Raw genomic sequence first — 22,385 nt, 5'->3', positions numbered from 1 at the left:
TATTCTTTTTCTGTCTATCTGTTTACTTTTTATTGGTTATATTATTTAAAAACCCTTGCTAAGTGTAGTGCGTTCAATCTAACTGAGACTTGTTATAGCACTCATATATCATTGCTCTTTTGTTGTTTTTGATTGCTTCCATTGTCCTCATTTGTAAGTCGCTTTGGGTAAAAGCGTCTGCTAAATGACTAAATGTAATGTAATGTAAAAGCAAATATATAATTAGCCTACAAAATGTAAACTGACAGTCAAAGTTTACGAAATAGTAGGCCTACATCTAAGATGTATTATTGCTTATATCACAATATAGGCTATTTGAAAATTGGGATATAGTTGAGTTATCGCAATAGCAACAATGACTAAAATTTCAGATTGAATGATTCTACTCAATTGTAGGTTATGGAGAATAATAATAATAATAAACACTACTATCAAACGAAACAAATAATTTTGGATAATTTTGAATTTTTTGGATCTTGTATTTGTCGTACTTTAGACGTAAACAACATAATAAATAAAGTCTAGTTTTTCCCAACATTTGTTCCCACACCTTGTCATTACACAAGCCAGTTGCCCTGAAGTGGCTGATCTTAGATCACCGTCCTCGTAACTCCAGCAGCACTCCGAATCAAAACCAGCCTTGTAAACTGATCCCAGACCAGCGCTTTACTGCTGACCGTTGCCATTTCCCAGAATGCACCTCGCTGCGCAGTGACGACAATAACAAAACAGCAGCAGGAGAAGCAGCATTAGCGGAGCTTTACACAGCCCTGCGCGAAAAAATCTCGATGACAAAACTCCTATCTTATTACCGCTCCTCCTAACCTGTAAGTCTTGAAAGATGAGACACTAGATAATTTATCCCAGCTCGTTCTGGAAGACTTTGTGCGTCTTATGGGAATTAAAAACAAAGGCCCGTGTTTGGAGTGATGAGCTTTAGCCTGTTAGCCCGACAGCTTCAACCTCCAGCTGACAGAAACCTCCACATCTCAGCCGAAAATAACGTATTAATCTGCTTGCATGGAGAGAATGGACTGAAGACTGCTCAGGTAAGACCATCTGATAAATCTGAAGCTTTTTATTTAGTAGATGTTGAAGTTTAAAATCAAATACCGGATAATTTGAGGCTGTTTGGTTCTCTAAAACAGAATTCTCCCACAAACTATAATTATATAATGTAAACAAAACCAGGTTAAGGTTATTGAACGAGGGTTTAGTGGGTTAGATCTCATGTAAAGTGATATTAATGAGGGTTTAGCGTTCTGGTGATGGTTTGAAGGAAATTTGGACGCACTGTCACGCTCTCTAAATAATGATCATGGCCTTTCAAACAACTAAAACAAAGACTTGTAGCCTTCAGGAGTCTCCTATTTTGAAGACTTGTTTTAGAAAACAAGCTATTTTAGATCGTATTTTGACGTAGAAGATCAGGTTTTGACTGTTTAGCCCAGGGGAAAGTTGTCAATTAATTTCGACACATTATACATTGTGACAAAACTGACTCATACAAATTGTAGTCCACGTTATATACGATTAAAACAATATTGGATATCCATGGGACACATGGTCATGCTGGTCTCTTATAGAGTACAAACAACCTCAGAGATTTATACAATGTTTTTGTCATAATCTGTCAAGAATGAAGTCCCTCATCAATGTGATTAGTCACTTATCTGGGGGTTTCCAGCTTTTTTATATCTACTCAAACAGTCATGTAGTAGGACTGTTATGGTTTCTAGGTTATGTGTGCTTGTACAGATGTCTCTAAATGCCTTTTAAAGTGTAACCACGTATTTACCTCATTTTGTTCAATGTATTATCATTTTCAGTTCTTTAAGGCAAGAAACTACAGGAAAAAAAAACATGTATTAGTCAGTTTTGCTTCCAAACTTTCTTTTAGATTAGTGGAAAGAAAACATACAAAATACACCTTTAGGTGCTTCATTATATTACACTTTATCTTTTTTCGTCTGTAGATTTAAATTACAGTACATATCCTTAAAGGCTGTTTCTTTCTTTCTTTCTATATATATATATATATATATATATATATATATATATATATATATATATATATATATACATACATACATACATACATACATACATACATACATACATACATACATACATACATATATATATATATATATATATATATATATATATATATATATATATATATATATACATATATATATATATATATATATATATATATATATATATATATATATAATATGATGTAGTGAGTCAGAAATCTCCCCTTACATAACTTTGAACTTTACATTTTTATTCCTATTAAAAATTCTCAGGGTTTTTACCGAGAGGTTTCTTCATATATTATTCACCTGATTTATTTCCTAAAAACATGACAATGTATAACAATATTTGTGACCGTTGACAGTCATTTCTGATTTATGGCGTGATAATAAAACTATCAAAAATGCCCTCTGTAATATGTCAACAACATGAAACAAGAATTTTGAACATGGCTTAATTAGATTTCTGTTTTGAGAATGGGTGTAAATTAGTGTATTTATAATTAAACAATGCATCATTTGTATATTTAATTATAACATTACAGAAACGTGTATTGCAAAATTATTTTTTAATGTGTTTTGAATAATTAACTGGGGAAAGTATATTCCCTATTCATATGTGGTGTCTTGACTTAAAATGTTAATCAAAGCAGATATTTTCATCATCAGTAGTAAGTTTTGTTGTTAACTTGATTTGAATTATGTGCATTTGATTTATTTTTGATCAGACAGCCATAATTGACTAGATGAACAAATCAAGCTGGAGGCAGGCTCAGCGGAGAACTCAACATGAAGCTGTATGTGTTTCAAGTCAACAACGGAAGCACATTGACATTTGACACTGAACTTGCTGTCCAAACGTGAGAAAATTTACTGTTTTTAACAAAAAGTGCATATTTAAGGCCTAATTTGTTTCCTCCTCATGTGAAGACATTAACTTTTAATGACTCATATTGTGTGAATAACTTCTTGACATTGTTTAACGCATGAGATGTCATGAACTGACATGGAACTATAATTTTTATCAGTATTTGTTAATGTAACTTTGTAGTTTCATGATGTATTAACCAATGTAATCATTTGTGACATTTAATTTTAACTTATAGATAGTAACATTAACAAAGATACAGTAATGCTTATTTTGGTCTTCAGACATTCTGAAATTAGCTGAATGAGGCTGATTTTTAAAGTTTGAGTTTGAGTTTCCATATGTACATATATTTACATATTCATGATAAACTGCATTATTTTGAATAATATGATATCTAATATATAATATAGGTGATACTTACAGATTCAACATACTTATTTATTAATGACATTATTCCAGTGAAAGTACCTCTATAATCCTATGATGGTTAAAGTGCAAATGTAAATTATTATTAAAATAATATAAATTCCATCAGTCGTTTCCGGATTTAGTTTGTCTGCAGATTTGTTTTGTAAATTGAGTCCTGATTTGTTTTACTGGGATGCTAAAATGCGTTGTGCTTTGTGCCCTTTATAGCGTGTTGGACCTTAAACATGCCATTCAGGCCAAATATAAAATTGCAGTCCAGCACCAGGTGCTGGTGGTCAATGGAGGGGAGTGTATGGTGGCAGAGAGGCGCGTGTGCAGCTACAGTGCCGGAACGGTGAGTAACCATCAAAATAAAACACCCAAACAGCATTTTTATTTCGAGAGTAATAATAGTTGTTGTATATGAATTATATAATCACATATGTAATCATTGCTGCAAAGTACTTTAGCACTGCTAAAATGTTTGACATGAAAATCGCAAAGAAGCGACATAAAAGCAGTGCAGATAATAATTGTATTAATTTGAATAGCTTTCTGTGCGTTTAAAATGACCCTGAAATACTGAGGCTCTTGAGTGCCATGATTACTAAAAGGCCATTGGATTTTGTCTCTGGCTGCCTTAGGACACCAACCCGATCTTCTTATTCAACAAAGAGATGATCCTGTCTGACCGAGCTCCAACCATCCCCAAAACGACCTTCTCTATAGAGAATGAGATGGAGCTGAAGGTGGAGGAGTCACTCATGATGCCTGCCGTCTTTCATACCGTTGCATCCCGCACTCAACTGGCTGTGGTACAGTCCACCTTGTGTTCTGACCTAATGACCAACCTCTGTCTTCTTAGATTTACTCTATGCTCATCCACACTCTTATTATATCAATGATTTTTCTGTACAGTTTGAGCATCATGTACATTTGAGAGCGTCAATGCAAATACACTCAAAGCCCTCGATGGAAGGGTTTTTTACATTTGTATGCAAATGACCCTCATGAGGTGTGTTATGCCGTTTTTTAGGAAATGTTTGAGGTTGCCAAGAAGCTTTGCTTGTTCTGTGAGCGTCTGGTCCATGACGAACACCTTCAGCACCAGGGATGGGCGGCCATCATGGCTAACCTGGACGACTGCACCCTATCCTATCAAAAACTCCTCATGAAATTCGACACTGCTTATACAAATTACCAACAGGATTTTGAAGACATCAAATTAAAACTCACAAAGTATGTCTCATCTTGCTTGCTTTCTTTCTTTATATTAAAAAAGTAAGTTATTTTGTTAAAACATCAAATGTATGTTTGTTTCTTTTTAAGTTGTATTAAATTTATAGTAATTGTAAGGCTTTTGTAGCAGATACACTGCCGTTCAATAGTTTGAGGTCGGTAAGATTTAAGAAAAGGTTTTTTAAAGAAGTCACAAGAGCTACTATTTGATCAAAAACAGTAAAAACAGTAATATTATTAAATATTTTTTACAATTTAAAATAACTATTTTCTGCTGTAATATATTTTAAAGTGTAATTTATTCCTGTGATGCAAAACTGAATTTTCAGCAGCATTACTCCAGTCACATGCTCCTTCAGAAATCATTCTAATATGCCATTTTGCTGCTCAAGAAACTTTACTAATATTGTTATAAATGATTAAATATTGCTTGACATTTTTGTGGAAACTGTGATACTTTTTCTTTTAAGATTTGTTTTCATAGAAAGTTCAAAAGAACAGCATTTACTTGAAAAATGTACTTTTTTAACATTATAAATGTTTTACTGATGCATTTGATCAATGAATGATTAAGCCGACCCTAAACTTTTGAACGGCTGGGGATTATGTGAATAGAGATGAATAGATAACTAATATTAATGTGAATTCATCAGGCTTGGCATTGCTGTCTCAGTCATGGCGAAGATTCCTCTGCTTGAGAGTTTGACTCGGCAGAGCTACAGAGAAAGCTTGGAGAAGTCCAGCTCCCCTCACCCGAGAACCTCAGATGAAGACGAGAATGAGGATGAAGAAGTAGGAGAAACGTCCACCCAGTCCGCTATCAGCCATAAGAATCGGAAGTCACCCTCGCCGGTCTCTGGTTCAGGGGAAGCGTCGTCCCGGGCGTCCTTCTCTCCTCAGGACAGACTGAAGAGCAGCTGTAGTCTAAAAGCAGCGCTAGAGGAAGAGGAGGAGTCTCTGGAGGGGGGAGCCACACCCTCTTTCAATGTCACGCTCTTGGATTGGATCAATGTTCAGGACAGACCTAATGATGTGGAGTCCGTAGTGAGGAAGTGTTTTGACTCTATCAACAGGGTGAGTAATAGTCGCCTGTGAGTCATTGAGAAGGAAATGTTTTGGTTAAAAACATACTTTAGTCTGTAACTTGTGGCAACCTTTAAATTGTTTTGAGCTAGACAGTAATGGACATTATTATGATGTGACTGTAAAGGTGTGTCACACTGTAAAGATTATGCTATACTATTTGTAAGTGACCCTGGAGTAGAGCTGCACGATTAATCGTTAAAAGATCACGATCTCGATTCAGACACCCTCTCGATCTCATTTCTAAAAGACAACGATTCACCGAGTCTGTTAAACCTTTGACAAAGTCTTACCGGATCATTCAAGTCCGTGCGCGCACTGCCGCTGACACAGAGAGAGCTCTTACCATGTTTGGTTAAGAAACATCTTCACAAACAGTCTTTTCAACTACACAGTATTATATCTGTCTTACAGTCATTTATTTTATCACAGAAATACTGGGATAAAGTTTATAGTTTAAATATAAACATTGATGTCTATATGGCAGCGATCAAAATATAACAAATCCCCTTTTGAAAGTACTGCGCTTTAAATAACGTTTGTGTCGATTGCATTGTTTCACCAATAGGTGGCGACAAGTGTCTTAATTTATTTGTCAATGAATTAATTTTTCATTCAAGAGAATCGTTCAAAAACGCTGATTCATCCAGAAATGAAACAAGTGTAGTAGGTTAATGAGTGAGTCGTTGAATCAGTGATCTAAACAACTTTTTTATCATTCTAATATTAAAAAAACTGGGGTTTTAAATATATTATATATACACTACCAGTCAAAAGTTTTTGAACCATAAGATGTGTAATGTTTTTTTAAAGTCTCTTCTGCTCACCAAACTATATTTATCTGATTGAAGTTTTGAAATATTTACCATTTAAAATAACTGCTTTCACTTGAATGTATTTTAAAATGTAATTTATTTCTGTGGTGTGCAGCTGTATTTTCAGCATCATTACTCCAGTCTTCAGTGTCACATGATCTTCAGAAATCATTCTAATATGCTGTTTTGCCATTCAAAAAAAACATTATTATTATTATTATTATTATGTTGAAAACAGATGAGTAGATTTTTTTCAGGTTTCTTTGATAGAAAGTTCAGAAGAACAATAATTGTGTGTAATAGAAATATTTTGTTATAAATGTCTTTGTCACACTTGATCAATTTAAAGAATCCTTGCAAAATAAAATAATTAATTAATTGATATACTTGTGATAATGTTAATAGTAATAATAATAATAATAAAGAATCTCTATATGAGATCAAAAAATCGTGATTCTCAATTTATCCAGAATCGTGCAGCCCTAACCTGGAGTACAAAACCAGTCTTTAGTCGTTGGGGTGTATTTTTAGCAATAGTCAAAAAAACATTGTATGGGTCAAATTATCAGTTTTTCTTTTATGGCAAAAATTATTAGGATATTAATTTGCATTGCTAAGAATTCATTTGGAGAAATTAAAAGGCTTTTCTAAGTATATTTATTTTTTTGCACCCTCAGATTCCAGATTTTCAAATAGTTGTATATCTGCCAAATATTGTCCCAACCTAATAAACTCCTAATAAACTAAACATCAATGGAAGGCTTATTTATTCAGCTTTCATGTGGTGTATAAATCTAAATTTTGAAAAAATGACACTTAAGACTGGTTTTGTGATCCAGGGTCACATATCAGATTACATATACTTACGCAGTTATTAGTAAGCAGGAATGCTCTGAGTTGCTTGTATGGCAAAGAAACATGGAGTAATGCTAAATACAGAGTTGTGTTGTGTGAGAAGCACAATTATAGCATAATAACATACTATAAGGAAAATATAGGATTCAACTCATGTCCTATTTTAAAATATCCCATCAGATTTTGTGTTTTAAGACTATTTTTTTTCCTGCAGCTCAAGCATTATTACGTAATGTGACGCTGGTTTTAGGCTCAAGTCAGACTTACCATTCATTTGTTATGAATAATCTTCTTATGTTTGGTTTGCCTCCATCAAGTTCCTAATAGAAAGTAACCTATTTTATTCACTGGATTATGCAAATATAAGCATTACCTAATGGGTATGAAAATATAAACCATGTTTTGTTTAATTTCCATCAAAAATATCCATCCACTGTGGCTGAAACTTCAAGCTAAACATCCTATAGACATCACATACACGGTTTAAAAGTTTGTGGTCAGTAGGATTTTTCTTTTTTAAGAAAAGTTTAAGTAAATGTGCATTAAATTGATCAAAATAACAGTAAACATATTATAAATGAACATATAGTTATAATACATTTCAAATATATAAGGAGTTTCATCATATACATTAATAATAAATGTTTATTGAGCAGCAAATCAGCATATTAGAATGATCTGAAGACTAAAGTAATGGTGTTGAAAATACAGCATTGTATCACAGAAATAAATAGCATTTTGTAATATGTTTTAATGGAAAATAGTAATTTTGCATTGTAATAATATTTCACAGAATATTTGATAAATCAAATCCAGCCTTAATGAGCATAAGATACTACTAAAGTCTAACCAACACCAAAGTTTTAAACAGTTGTGTACATCATCATCTCATTCACAGGACAATCCCAATGTTTAATTGTTCACGATCACTATCATTTGTTTCTTTCATTCTTTATGCTTCCAGCTCGATCCACGAATTATCCAACCCTTTCTATCTGAATGCCGCGAGACGATTACCAAATTGGATAATCAGAACATGAAGGCCATCAAGGGTCTTGAAGACCGATTGTATGCTCTTGACCAAATGATAGCAAGCTGTAAACGGTTGGTCAACGAACAGCAGGAACTTGCTCAGGTAAGCAACTCTCATTTTTATAATCAGCATAAAACACTCTAGATGGGACATAATTAGTGTATTTCATTGTTTTTCCCTTAAAGTTAATGGCTATTTTCCAACCGTACTTTTTTTGCTACTGTGACTTTAAGATTTATATATGATTGGTTAACCTCTTCAAATGTAGTTTGTAACACTTTTAGTGGGTTGTGGGTTTACTGTGAGTCTAATAGTTGGTGCTACCTCGTCCTTCAATAAATAAACCGGTGTCACATTGAGGCAGAAGAAACTTCTTCCACACGTTTCTAATGTTTGAATATATTACTCTTCCTCATGTGTTCTCCTTTGCCTTCTACTAGGGATTTCTTGCCAATCAGAAGAGGGCTGAAAACCTGAAGGACACCTCGGTGCTGCCTGACCTGTGTCTGAGTCACGCCAACCAGCTGATGATCATGCTGACCAATCACAGGAAGCTACTAGACATCAAGCAAAAGTGTACCACTGCCAAACAGGAGCTCGCCAACAACCTTCAAGTTCGTCTCAAGTAAGAGCAGTGTTTTACGTCTTCCTTCTTAATGGACAACACCAAAACTTGGCTTGATTTTGGCTATTTTGAATCCATAGAGCTACGATACACATTTAAGGTTAAATTGTAAGCATTTCCTAACTGCACCGTGGTGTCTCCTCCATCAGATGGTGCTGCTATGTGATGCTTCACGCTGATCAGGATGGAGAGAAGCTGCAGGCTCTCCTGAGGCTGCTGACGGAGCTGCTGGAGCGTGTGCGGGTGGTGGAGGCGCTCAGCACTGTGCCACAGATGTACTGTCTCGCTGTAGTGGAGGTGGTCAGACGCAAAATGTTTATAGGACACTACAGACAAGTGAGAATCCGCTACATGAATTCACATTCTATAGAGATGCAGATGTGACCAGAAGTGGTTTGACCAGAGAGAGAATGAATGAGAGTGATCCTGGTCATATAAATTGAGATTTGTACATCTTACATATATGTATGGTTTGCTAAGATAGGACAATATTTGGCCGAGATACAACTATTTGAACTTCTGAAATCTGAAAAAAAAAAGTTCTTAGCAATGCATATTGCTAATTAAAAATAAGTTTTGATATATCTACGTTAAGAAATTTACATTTCTTCCTGGAACATGATCCTTTTTGCACAAAAGAAAAAAATGATAATTTTGACCCATACAATGTATTTTTGGCTATTGCTACAAATGTACTCCTAAAACGTAAGACTGGTTTTGTGGTCCAGGGTCACATATGATATTTATTTTGTCTTTATACAATTTCTGCACATTTAATTATTGTTTGTCAAAAATAATATCTGGGCTAGCTGTTTTATTTGTGTTTGAATTTGTTTTAATGTATTTTTTTTCAGTGGGCCAATGCTCTTGTCAAGGATGGGAAAAACCTCTATGAGGCAGAAAAAGTAAAAAGGGAATGCTTTGGGAAGCTCTTCAGTAAGTTTATTCTTTAGATTGTATATGGTTTCTTTTAGTTTGGGAACAAACATGGACACTTGAGTGCCAGATTGCTTTGAAAACTCTGCTTTTGCTTGTCTCAGGGAAATCGTTCCTCAGAAACCGGTTGTTTCGAGGACTGGACTCATGGCCATCCTCTTCGTTTTGCGTGAGTCTATGAATTTGTTTTTATCTTTCAGGATACCTACATGGAATTTGAGGATATTTCAGCATTAATTAATCTTTTTTTTTTTTTTTTTTTTTTAGACCCGTAAGCCTCGAAAGTTTGACTTTGAGCTTCCAGATATTTCCCTGAATGACCTGCAGTATCTCAAGTCCTGTTGTCCTTCCGAGGTTCAGCCTTTCCTCAGGTAAATGCCTCATACCCGCACATTACACACATTTCTACCGTAATTTCTCAATGTAAAACTCCTGGTCTTTCTTGTGTTTTTTGAGCCATTAACCTTTATATCTTGGCTAAATACCCCTAAATGATGGTTGTTGCCTGTTTCGTTCATCAGGGTCCCCACACTATGTGACTTCAAGCCTCTTAACCAGCATGTTGAGGTTCTTCATCAGCTGGTTCAGGCTGCGCAGAGTGTGGACGAGATGTCACAAACTATCACAGACCTACTAAATGAACAAAAGGTACTTTGTGTTCATGCTTCACAGTCATTTAACTTGTTGCTAATTGTTTGAAATACTGGATGTTATAAACCTGTGGAGATTAAATTATCTGAGTATTGTTGATTTATAATGTGACTCATCCAAGCAATGGCATGTGATGTATGCAGAATCAGTCGTTTTTTTCTGATACATTGCAACATAACAGATTTATATAGTCTAGCTTAACTTTTATAGCAATGTCATTTCCCACATGATTTTAACTTGTTGCATCCACCTTTTAGTTTTCCTGTAGCCAGAGTGCTCAAAGATCCACCGCATTTACACCCAGATCTGAAAGCACAACTGAAATCACCACTACCTCCACCAAAACTTTGTCCAATCTCAGTTTAAAAGCACCGGACTGCCAACCCCTGTCGCTTCCTGGTCACTTGGAGGACCTATCACCTGACAGCATAGATGCCCAGACTTTTGACTTTGAAACCATTGGGCATCCCAATATGGATCCTGTATTACAGCAAGGCTCGTTGGACTTGGACTCGTTGGCAGAAAGTCCTGAGTCGGATTTCATGTCAGCAGTTAATGAGTTTGTTATTGAGGAGAACTTGATGTCACCTAATCCCATAAGTGATCCCACAAGCCCAGAGATGATGGTGGAGTCCCTTTACTCCTCTGTCATTAATGCAATTGACAGCAAGCGTATACATGACACTACTACACTTGAAAAGGAAAATTCAAAGATTGCAGTACTCAAGCTGTCAGCAGACAGGTACCGTTCTGCTGCGGAAGAGTCCCAGTACAATTTGAGGAAAGTTAAAGAAGACCTTTATCACTTTCGAGGTCTTGTTCTGAAAGAGCAGAGAGACTTTGGATGTGCCCTGGAAACGATGAACATTAAGGTCCAAGACGCTCTCGACAGTGTCAGATACTGTCACGAGAAGGAGCTCAGAGAAATGCGACAAACGGATCTCCAGAGTTTGAAGGACAATCATGAAAAGCAGATACAAACTCTATCGGAAGAGCTTGAAGGCAATCGGAAGATTGTTCGAGATGTCCAGAGAGCAATGCTGGAGTTGGAGGGCCTCGTGGAGCGCAAGGAGAAGGAAATATCTCAGCTGGAGAGTGAGAGGGAACGCTCGAAGCAAGAACTTCAAGATCTTCACAAGCAAACTGTGCGGGACCTTGAGGAGAAGATCTCGAAGCAAGGTGAAGAACTGAAAGCTACATTGCTGTCCAAGGACGAACTCGCTGGGCAGCTGGAGAACCTTCACTTTGAGATCGAGCACGGCCAACAGAAAATCAGACAAGAGATGGAGAAGGCAGAGAAGGTGCACCTTCAGGAACTGGAGGCACGGTTGAAACAGCAACATGAAGCAGAGCTGGAGTCTCTCAGATTGGAAAAAGAAAGTGCACTTGACAAACTCGTCCAGGAGAACCTGGTGAAGCTCAGAGATCTGGTGGATTCCTATTCTGCAGAAGTCAAGGAACGCGAGGGACGCTTGAAAGACTTGGAGGCTCGCATTACAGAACTTGCAGACGCCCGCTGCAGACTGGAAGTGGAGATAGCTCTTAAAGAGACCGAAATGGATGAAATGAGACTCCAGTATGAGGAGGCCAAAAGCACCCAAGAGGAGGTGTTGAGAGGAGAGCTTACTACCCAAACAGCCACCTTGCAGACGCAAATCGCCATGTTGAACCAACAGCTCCAGCAGAAGAACGAAGACTACGAGATGGGCCTGGCCGAGCTCCGAGCGCTCATGAGGTTAGAGAAAGACCACTGCATCTCTGAACTCGTGGATCGACACGAAAAGGAGAACACCCTGCTGCGCCAAGAGTTTTCAGCACTCAAGCAGAAATCGCAGGATGCGGAGAAAGACTTTAAGGAACGAGTCCAGAAGATCCAGCGCAATCACCAGGACCAGTTTGATGCCTTACAGAAGGAAAAGGAGAATGCAAAGAGGGCTTTCCAGGAGAAAGAGCAAGAGCTAAAAACTGTTATTGGAGACCTGCAGACAGAAAACTCACTACTATCTGGAAGACTGGAGCAGGAGAAGGTGGAGGCCCTGCAGAGGGCAGAGAAGGAGAAAGAGGAGGCGGTCAAAGCTGCATTACAAGAGGCCTTAAGAGACTTTCAACTCCAAAAAGAGGAGACCGAGACAAGACTGTTAGGACAAATTGAGCTACTTGAAAATCAACTCAGAGAAAGACAATCCACTGACATGTAAGTAAATGCAAGTTTTCTAATTAAATGTTCCCACAAAAATCATTCTAAGATTCAGATTTAAAGAACATAGCTGTTAGATTATAAATGGTTAGTAAAAAACAAATGGTTTAGTTTTTAGAATGAAAGTCAATGGAGCCCAATGTTTATTTTGTGTTCCATGGTAAAAAGTTAATTCAACTGGTTTGGGATGTAAATAACGACATAATTTCCATTATTTACTATTAACCTAGGTGTTCAGTCCACCTTGTCTCTTTTAGGTCTCAGACAGTAGCTATGTTTCCATCCAAAGTTGCAAATTTTGGCTGGTGGATGAATAAAAGATGCAGTTATCTCTATTTGAAAAGATGTAAACAAACAATCTGGGGAGGAGGAATAACAGACATATTAACAATAATTTAACAGTCTATTGTAAAGAAAGAAAGAAATACATACCATATTTTTCGGACTATAAGTCGCATCAGTCCAAAAATACGTCATGAGGAAAAAAACATTTATAGGTCGCACTGGACTATAAGTCGCATTTATTAATAACCAAAAACCAAGAGAAAACATTACCGTCTCCAGCCGCGAGAGGGCGCTTTATGTCTTCAGTGTAGACTACAGGAGCACTGAGCAGCATAGAGCGCCCTCTCGCGGCTGGAGACGGTAATGTTTTCTCTTGATTCATTTCTCTTGGTTCATGTCAAATTAATTTTGATAAATAAGTTGCACCTGACTATAAGTCGCAGGACAAGCCAAACTATGAAAAAATTGTGACTTATATTCCGAAAAATACGGTACTCAAAGACACGTGACGCTCGCGGTGATTTCAGCATCTGCTGTCTCAGTAAATAAAGACATGCACACATGAAAAACATCTCCAGAACTGCTCTGACAGTTACTTCTTGAGCAATTAACCGTTGTCACATCACATACACAGAGCTGTAAAGGTACGTCAACCCGTCAAAATAAAAGTCCGGTTTAGTTTAAAGAAAAGTATTTGCCAGATATGTATTACTATTGTTCAGCAGAATGTACATAGCCTACTACAAAAAATAAATAAAAATAAACAGTATTTTTTTTTAAGGTTTAATCACACAATATTCTTCCATGTTTTATTCTTAATAGTAAATCCCCTTTTACCAAAAATTTTCAATAATTAAAATAAAAGATAAATAAAATTTATGTTTAATGTTTAATGTGTATCTCAGAAAATGCTTTATTTAAAACCCCAACTGAATGCACTTAAATGCACTTAAAATTTGTTCATTTTAAGAGACCCAGGATTCTTATTTTCTCTTGCATAATTAATATTGGACTTTAATTAAGCAAAAACACATTTTATCTGATTACTCAATTAATCGATAGAATTTTTGGTAGAATACTCGATTACTAAAATATTCGACTTTTTTGAACCAGTCTTTACTGTTACTGCTATTTAATGCCTTCCTTACTGAAAAATCAGAATGTATTTTAAATTTTTTAGTTTTTTTTTGGATGAGCTCTTTTGACTTGGGCAAGTGCCCAGAACTAGGGGTGCTCCGTTCGGCCGATCGTTATGCGCATCTCGTCAGTAAAGCCGGTTCTCTAATCAGCCGTTAATTCCATCAGGTGCGTGATTTCACATAGAGCAGCTGTTACTAGACAGGGCCATTGTTAATAGAGAAGATGCGCAAATCCACTTCATTTTCAGCGTTTATTGGCGCATCTTCTCAGTTAACAACGGCTCTGTGTAGTAACAGCTGCTCTATGTGAAATCACGCACCTGATGGAATTTACCGCTGATTAGAGAATCGGCTTTACTGGCTAAATCAAGTAAAATCAAGTACTCTTCACATTTTGTTTAAAAAATTTGGTTTTTAATGTGGTTTTGTTATTTCTGTTGGTTTGTTTTATAATAACCCCAGTTTCTCGAGGATTTAATCATGAAAATCACAATAAATCTTGCACCTTTGTGTGATGGAAGCATCTGCCGAGGACACAAATAAAATGGCACTGAAACAATGGCGCTCTAGTCCATTAAAATTACAGTTTCTACCTCTAACTTTACTGTTAATTAAAAAACGAAAACACACACAAGCAACATGCATTCACTTACTCTTTCTGATTTCATTCACTCTTGTGAATAATTAGCACATCAAAAAGAACCAACAAAAACTGGAACAGTTTCATTAAAGCATTTTTTAAGTAGAAATTAGCAAGAAATGTGATAACCCTGTTACAAGTGCCTGTAAAATAGGGATTAATTAAAAACAGAAAACAGATTTGTTTTCAAGTCTTACACCAATCCCAAAAAATGTAAGGTTTTTGAATATTTATTTATTTATTTACTTATTCCGGTGACTGTTTTAACACTTCAGAAAAACTGTTTTTTTGCCAAGTGGTTAAAACTCTAAGCTAGTAAATAAAAGTTTTTTTGTTGTTGTTTTTTAACCTCTGATTAACGCAGTGTCCATACAGTTACAAGTCTCCTGAGCACATAAACATCAAATTTTCATTTTTTTCAATTATCCCAATTATTATCCAAATTATAACACATGTTCCTGTCTTATTGTCAATAATTAATCATTGCACAACATGCAAATAAGGTTCTTCAGAATGTAACAACTTGCTCAGCTTATGAATTAGCGTTTTTATTTTAGAAGGAAGCATCAGCTAAATGACTTCTCAGAAGTCTTTCAAAGTCAGGTTGATCTCCAGGTCAGAGGTCAACTCTCATACCTGCTTCTGTGTTTCAGAGCGGGACCTACTGTAGAAAAGACAGAGACTGGTATGGAAACCAGTGCTGCATTGTCACTGGACAGTGGCCAGTGGACCGAGGAAAGGGCATTGCTCCTGGGCCAACTAGAGCTCCTGGAACGAACAAAGAACGAGGAGATGCAGAACCTGAAGACCTCGCTCATTGCTGAGCAGCAGGTTAGCAATATAAAGTAGTGAATTAAGATTGGGTCACTACATCTTATATTCTTTATGTGTCTTTTATACTTATTAATATTAAAATTTAAATTAAATGTTGTTGCGGATTTAAATAGCACCAAGGTAAGTTATCTAACCAGCTGAAGTTAAATTAAATAGCTGGCTAAATTAATGGCTGACATTAATAATAATAATAATAATACAATACTTGATGAGGAGTTAAAATTAAACCGTTGTTTGCATTGTGTGCCATTATTTTCCAGCAAAAGTGTTTATTTAATATAGCTGTCATGGACTTGCATAATTCAGATTATTTGAATTTGCATAGCAGCTGTATATTTATACCTATGAAATTTATGAAAAATATTATAATTTGTAGCTAAAAAATTTAACTTTTTGTTTTAATAAAAAATCTGAACTGGCTGAAAATGTAGGTGTTGTTACATTTTTTTTTTTTTTTAAAAACCTATTAAAATGTATTTTAATGTATTACACTTCTAGACAAACTTCAATACTGTTCTGACCCGGGAGAAACTAAAGAAAGAACAAATCATCAGTGATCTCACTGAGAAGCTCAAAAACTTGGCACAGCAACAAGAGAAAGATAAAGGTATAAAACAATTTTTTTTATCACATCATTTTAATACCTTTTCACTTGTTTTCCAAACATCTGTTACCAAACTGCACCGAAGCAGTCAGTGCGATCAATAAATGTTAAAAAAGGAGCACTCATGATCATTGTGCTGCATTTTGTTGTTTTCCTGAAGGCCTGATCGAAACGCTCTCTGAGGACCGTGCCTCCATCCTTCAGGAGAAGAAGCAGATGGAGGAGGAACTGAACCGTCTGCGAAGCACCGTCCTCGTCTCTTCGTCCTTCTTTCCGCCCAATCCCATCCCGGTCATCACAGAAGCTCACGGTTCCTGTGGCCCTATCCGTGTGGAAGTCCTCTCGCGGTCCACCCCTGATCCAGAGAGATTGGCATCCGTGGCTGTGCTCAAGGACGAGGAGAGGGTGGAGTCAGCCGTGGAGGCCAGCATGATGACCGTGCAGTAAGCATCCGTGCTCAAGTTCACATAGAGCTAAATTAATAAACCCTGAAAGCCTGAACTGGCTCAGTTTAGCCAAAGGCACGCTGAGTGAATGTCTTTGACATTATCCACAAGATGCTTTGAAATTATACATTTTATTCTAGCAATACAACTACCTGTTGTTGGGCTATGTTCTCACTCAACAGCATTCATTACTGTAAAATAATAAACCTGCACAGCCAGCTTCAACTATTCAGCTGAATGAGCTTCTAAGAATAAACTTTGATTTCACATGCTCTTGCAACAACAAAGTCAAAGTTTTGGAGGGAAGAGGTTTGTCTTAGTTAAAAAAGTTTTAGGATTAGTGACATATAAGTAGATTTTTGTTTAATTCCCAAAATACACACATTTACATGTCAAAAACATCTATTTATTTTCCTTAATTTTATTTTCTGAAAATGTCTTTTGTCTTGTTATGAGGGAAATAAAACATCATTTTGTAAGATCAGAACAAACACCGATTTATAGTTTTTAGTATAGTTTTTGTAGTTTTTATAGTCAAAATTCTACAAAGTTATTATATAGTTACAGATATTTATTTTCAGACAGACTTATATGATGAAAAACAAATTTTATAGTATCTAATTATAAATTATAATATATATTTTTTTTAATACTACTACTAATAATAACAGAATGAAGTTCTATATAGTTTGTATTTTTTTGAACAAATTAGTTATTTATATGCTGTTTGTAGTCTAGATTTATTTAAAACATAAAAAATGAAAACATTTTAATAATAACAACAACAACAGTGGAGTTTGTATAGTTTGTAGTTTTTGAACAGAATTAGTAATTTATATGCTTTTTTTAAATGCAAAAATCGACAAATATATTCTATATTTATAGATTTATATCTAAAGAAAGACTTATTTGATATATAATTATTGTTTTCAAACATTTTTTAATAATAATTACAGAGTAAATAATGTTTCTAGTTTGAGTTTATAATAGAATTAGTGATTTTCATGATTCTTGTAGTCAAAGTCTACAAATCATACACTTATATACTGTACATTAATAATTGTATTATTATTCATTTTTTTATGTAAGGAGGATCAACTTTAAAGGAGCTGAATGAATGTATTTAAGGGAAAGGAAAGTAGAGTAGATCAGAGAGAAGAAGAAAGATGTGAGTCAAGCCCATGCTGTAGATTAGAAATTTTGTCATGTTAATGAAGTTCCTTGCTCTGTATTATTATTACTAGCTTTTAGAAAATTGTCTTTTTTAAAGCTTTGCTGAATTAATGTACAACGTAGTTTGTGACATTTTATTTTGTGTATTTTGATGCAGTGACAACCCTATGCTGTCTGAAGAGAAACAGCGCATAATGATTTTGGAAAGGGTAATTCACTTTTGTTTTTAAATAATTTTTTTTTAACAAATTCATTGCATTTCTTAGAAATATTTTCACATGCAAACATTTGTTATTGTGTTTCAGACTTTACATATGAAGGAGGAAGAGAACAAAAGACTTAGTCAAAGACTGGTAAATATATTTGTGCGTGTGGTTACAGTTTTGGCTCCTCTATTTCATCTAAACGTGTTAATTGTATGAGAACGTCGTTTAACATCGTTTCAATTGATCATTTGTATTCGTTTCATTTGTGCTTGATCTCGGTTGATAATTGACCACTTGAACGGTCAATTAAAAGCAGTAATTAGTGATGGTAAATTGAACAATACACTCAATTAATGCAGGTCAGCGATTGACACAGGAACGTCATTTTGGAAAAAAAATACTTGTTGTATATTTATTTTATATTACAGTTTTTTATATCTGTAAGAAAAATACTGTAGATATTCTGTCTTCACTGTAAAGTTCATATACATCACATTGCTGTTGTTACGACTTAGCAGCAGCTAATTAAAACATGAGGCTCTTTGATATAATTTAATTACATTTCCCCTGGGACTGTTGCTGCAAATAGGTTTAATCTCTTTAGCAAAATTACAATCGCCGTCTTATTGGCCGCGAGACGCATCTTATGAGACACGTAACCCACACTTTAGAGTCCTGACAGCTCGGGGCAGATTCACAAGATGAATTTAGTCTAAAAAAAACAGCATGAGTGATTAAGCTAGGACTGAATTTGAGCTCATTTGCAAACGAGCCTGACATTTATTATTTATCATCTGTGTATGTTACTGTGTATTTTTGATACTCGTTGTTCTTTGTCGCTATTGTGTGTTTTATGCATTTGCAACCAATGCATGCTGTTTAAGAGACAGTTCTACTCCTTACCACTAGATGGCACAAATACATTTGTTTTATGTACAATCTCTGTCCTACACGCACTGAAATGGTAGGAGCTTCATCAATGTTGCATTTAACCAAAACTGATGTGTTGCACTGCAATGTATGTGGTTTAATTTTATTTATCCGTGCTTGCAGAGAGTCTACGCAAGCAACACAACAAACATTTCCTAGTGTAAATATCACTAGAATCATTAAACAATTTGTTTTACAGATGTCCCAGAGTATGTCGTCCGTCTCGTCACGGCACTCGGAGAAAATCGCCATTCGAGAGTAAGTATTCTTGGATATTAGCGTTAATGATTTGAGCTGCCGTTTCAGCCCTCCATCTCATTTGAAAACCCCTTCTTTTGTAGTTTTCAGGTGGGCGACTTGGTTCTCATAATCCTGGACGAGAGGCACGATAATTACGTTCTCTTCACTGTTGGTCCCACCCTTTATTTCCTGCATTCAGAGTCCCTCACTGCACTGGACCTCAAACCAGGTCAGTCACAAACATCACAGGAATACTACAAAAAAATATATTAGGCTTTGCCTATGTGAAGCAATTTTGCTCCGACAAGATGGATATGTATTTTTTTCATTGCTCTTTCTCAAGTAAATGTTTACTTATTTTAATAAAAAAATTTTAGTTGTATATATTAATGTTTCAGTGCATTTGTAAATTAATATGTTTTTTTTTTATGTTCTAGATAAAATGTTACAGAGAATGTTTTACTCCTGATAAAGTGTTTTGTAGTTTTATTTTACATGAAGCATGTTTTTATTGTAAATTTATTGGCTTTTATTTATTGTATATCTATAATAATTTTTTTTTAAGCGACAGGAGCTACAAGACGGCCGTGGGTTCTTGGAAAAGTCATGGAGAAGGAATATTGCCAAGCCAAAAAGGTAACCGTTATTATTCTATTGTTTATGCGAATGCTCTAAATGGAGTGTTTCTGTATAATTATATTTCAGTTAATAATTTTGATGGCATTATTGCACTCTCATTATATAACATCCTTAATGACAAAACACTAGCTCTCTTTTCATGCCATTATCTGATCTATTTTTTGTTAACATTGGCTATATTTGAGATGCAAATAAATTAAGCTCATCATGAAGATACCATTGATTTACAATTATGCATTTAATTGTTTTGCATCCTAAAGTTAATTTGAGCAGAAAAGTGTGCTTTCATAATCGGCTCCTAATCATTACTGCAGGCACTTATATTAAATTATCAATTTTCTTTAATTATTTTTTTATGTGATATTCTGTTGCATATTTTGAATGCGTTTCTTTTGTTATTATCTGTCTCTAGGCCCAAAACCGGTTCAAAGTTCCTCTCGGCACTAAATTCTACAGAGTAAAGGCCGTGCCATGGAACAAGAAAGTGTAATAGTGTACAAACTGATCATATTGTAATGAGTTCAGTTTGTTTTTATTGCAGTTTTTAAGCAAACTCGCTCATCCTTGGTGGTTTTATCGATCTAAGAAGAATTTTTTTTTTTTGTCTCTGCTGCAAACCATTTTATCTCATTTTTTAATACACAGAGGATTTGTAAATGTGGACCAAATGATTATAACTTTATTGGGGCATTGTCTCCACATGCGATGGCTCTGAAGCAGTCACAACAAGCCTGTAAAATGGACAAAATGTATTTGGATGTTACATATTAGTTCATCATTAATATTATGGTCAGGTTTGGGGGGCGGGGGCACGATCACGATCAGCTTACTTAATTCAGAAGGTTTTGAAAATATACATTTATTGTAAATGTTACCAGAGGAATGGTCATGGCATGCATATAGATAATATTTTCTTTCATTTACTTGTCTGGATATGCGTTGTAGTCGGAGGTATCAGTAAAAGCCTGCTGATTGTTACTCGCAGCACAGTACAACCCGCCTGTTTATTATGACGTACATTTGGACGGCCGCCGCAGAGGCCTCGCAATCCTTCAGATGCACTTTTGGACTAAAAGGACAATGCTTTAGTCGATTCAAAAGGGAGGTTTGTGCTGTTGAAAACAAGCGTCAGAAGAAAAACAGCACATATCTTCCCTCTGTTGTAGGATGTTGAAACATAGAGAGTAATATTTCCTGTTTGTGAATGTGTGTCTTTATTGAATTTAACGACAACATTGTATATTATTCATCAGATCACACAGTAACAAAAAACAAATGACTGTATTGTAAAGGAATTTACAGTTTTCAAAACAATAAAGGTTTGATCCCAAACTCTTCTCGCGGTGGATTGCATTTCCCACAGCGTCCGTTCCGAGATCTTTATTTCATGCGCCTTGGTGAGAATATTGCAAATGTATTGCAATAGTTTTCCTTATATTATTTACTTTTTATTTGCTTTACCTTTGGGAAACCGATGCATCTTCAATAAAATTAAAGTTGTACAATGAATGTTTGGACTTGATGCTTGAAGATGTTTCCCATTGACATCTGTTTCCCTGTTGTGTTCGCTTTCAGTTGCACGTCATTTTAAAGAGCTTTTTGAGTGGAAAATGTACTCATTCAAAGATTTTAGACCCAAAAATATGCCCTCCGATTCCGTCTCTCCTCTTATGCAAATGCACGCACAGCTATGATTGTAAGTACTTGTTTACATAAGTTTTGCAATCATCGCCTATTGATGCTCTTGAGTCATTGGAAACACTTCCAACCGAGCAGAACGGAAGATTTTAAAAGAATTACGCCTCTATTGTGTCAACTAAACTAATGAATAGCAAACAAGCCCATACATGTCGGGGATTAATGGGATCCATTTTATTGCTATTGTCTATCACTTACATAACGTGTTCCATCTAAAATTAAAGCAGTGCCGAGGTACGGCGGTTGAGGGAATTATTCCAAACTTAGACGTTTTTCTCTTTCAGCTCGGTCCTTGTCGAATGTTGGCTTTTGTGGGGGCATTAGCTAGTGTCGTGTGCTACCGTTGGCACACTCTCGCAAGCAACAGACTTCAAAAGGGCTTCGATCGGGGCCCGGGAACGGTATTACCCTCTTGGAGGAGCACGGCGCACCAACATCACTTTCCCAGTTCACAGCGGGGAGCATAGCAGCTCTCCGCCGAGCCTTCGGTACCATGTGGGCCTAGGGGTGTTTCGGCAATGTTTTGCTTTATTTGCTCCGTTTAGCATAAGTCGGCTGTCACATTTGGATGGCGTTTTCATAAATTGATGGTGTGATTCGTAGTATCTCGGGACAGGCCTGAATGACTAAACGCGAGATGCTGAGGTTGCTGGTGAAGGAGAACCATGTGGAATGGACAGCCTCTCAGTGTAAATGTTTACAGCCCCCTACTGTGGAGCCGGGACTTACCCATGCTAGACACCACGGAGCTCGTCGCTGGTGTGACATCCTTCCAAACGGTGTTTGATAATATGCA

At 35.9% G+C, this 22,385-nt stretch overlaps 1 protein-coding gene across 2 annotated transcripts; it reads left to right on the top strand.

The window, feature by feature from the left end:
* Positions 1 to 728: 728 nt before the first annotated feature.
* On the top strand, positions 729 to 21,242 carry LOC113042528 (RB1-inducible coiled-coil protein 1-like). Of its 2 annotated transcripts, none has more exons than XM_026201446.1 (23): positions 729 to 1,049; positions 2,771 to 2,902; positions 3,550 to 3,676; positions 3,966 to 4,136; positions 4,358 to 4,560; positions 5,214 to 5,634; positions 8,278 to 8,448; positions 8,787 to 8,971; positions 9,121 to 9,307; positions 9,826 to 9,907; positions 10,012 to 10,076; positions 10,175 to 10,278; positions 10,429 to 10,555; positions 10,816 to 12,752; positions 15,473 to 15,650; positions 16,152 to 16,260; positions 16,418 to 16,700; positions 18,034 to 18,085; positions 18,182 to 18,229; positions 19,212 to 19,270; positions 19,354 to 19,481; positions 19,824 to 19,888; positions 20,304 to 21,242. In XM_026201446.1, the coding sequence occupies exons 2-23, from the start codon at positions 2,832 to 2,834 to the stop codon at positions 20,379 to 20,381; spliced, it is 4,851 nt and encodes a 1,616-aa protein (XP_026057231.1). In that variant the 5' UTR covers positions 729 to 1,049; positions 2,771 to 2,831; the 3' UTR covers positions 20,382 to 21,242. The 2 variants fall into 2 exon arrangements, with proteins under 2 accessions (XP_026057231.1, XP_026057230.1); XM_026201445.1 differs by having other exon boundaries at positions 19,818 to 19,888.
* Positions 21,243 to 22,385: the final 1,143 nt, after the last annotated feature.

This window comes from Carassius auratus, chromosome 24 (genome assembly GCF_003368295.1).
Source record: "Carassius auratus strain Wakin chromosome 24, ASM336829v1, whole genome shotgun sequence".
NCBI classification, from domain to species: domain Eukaryota; kingdom Metazoa; phylum Chordata; class Actinopteri; order Cypriniformes; family Cyprinidae; genus Carassius; species Carassius auratus.
The sequence above is the reverse complement of the archived record's forward strand: the minus strand, read 5'-3'. Positions and strand labels throughout refer to the sequence as shown.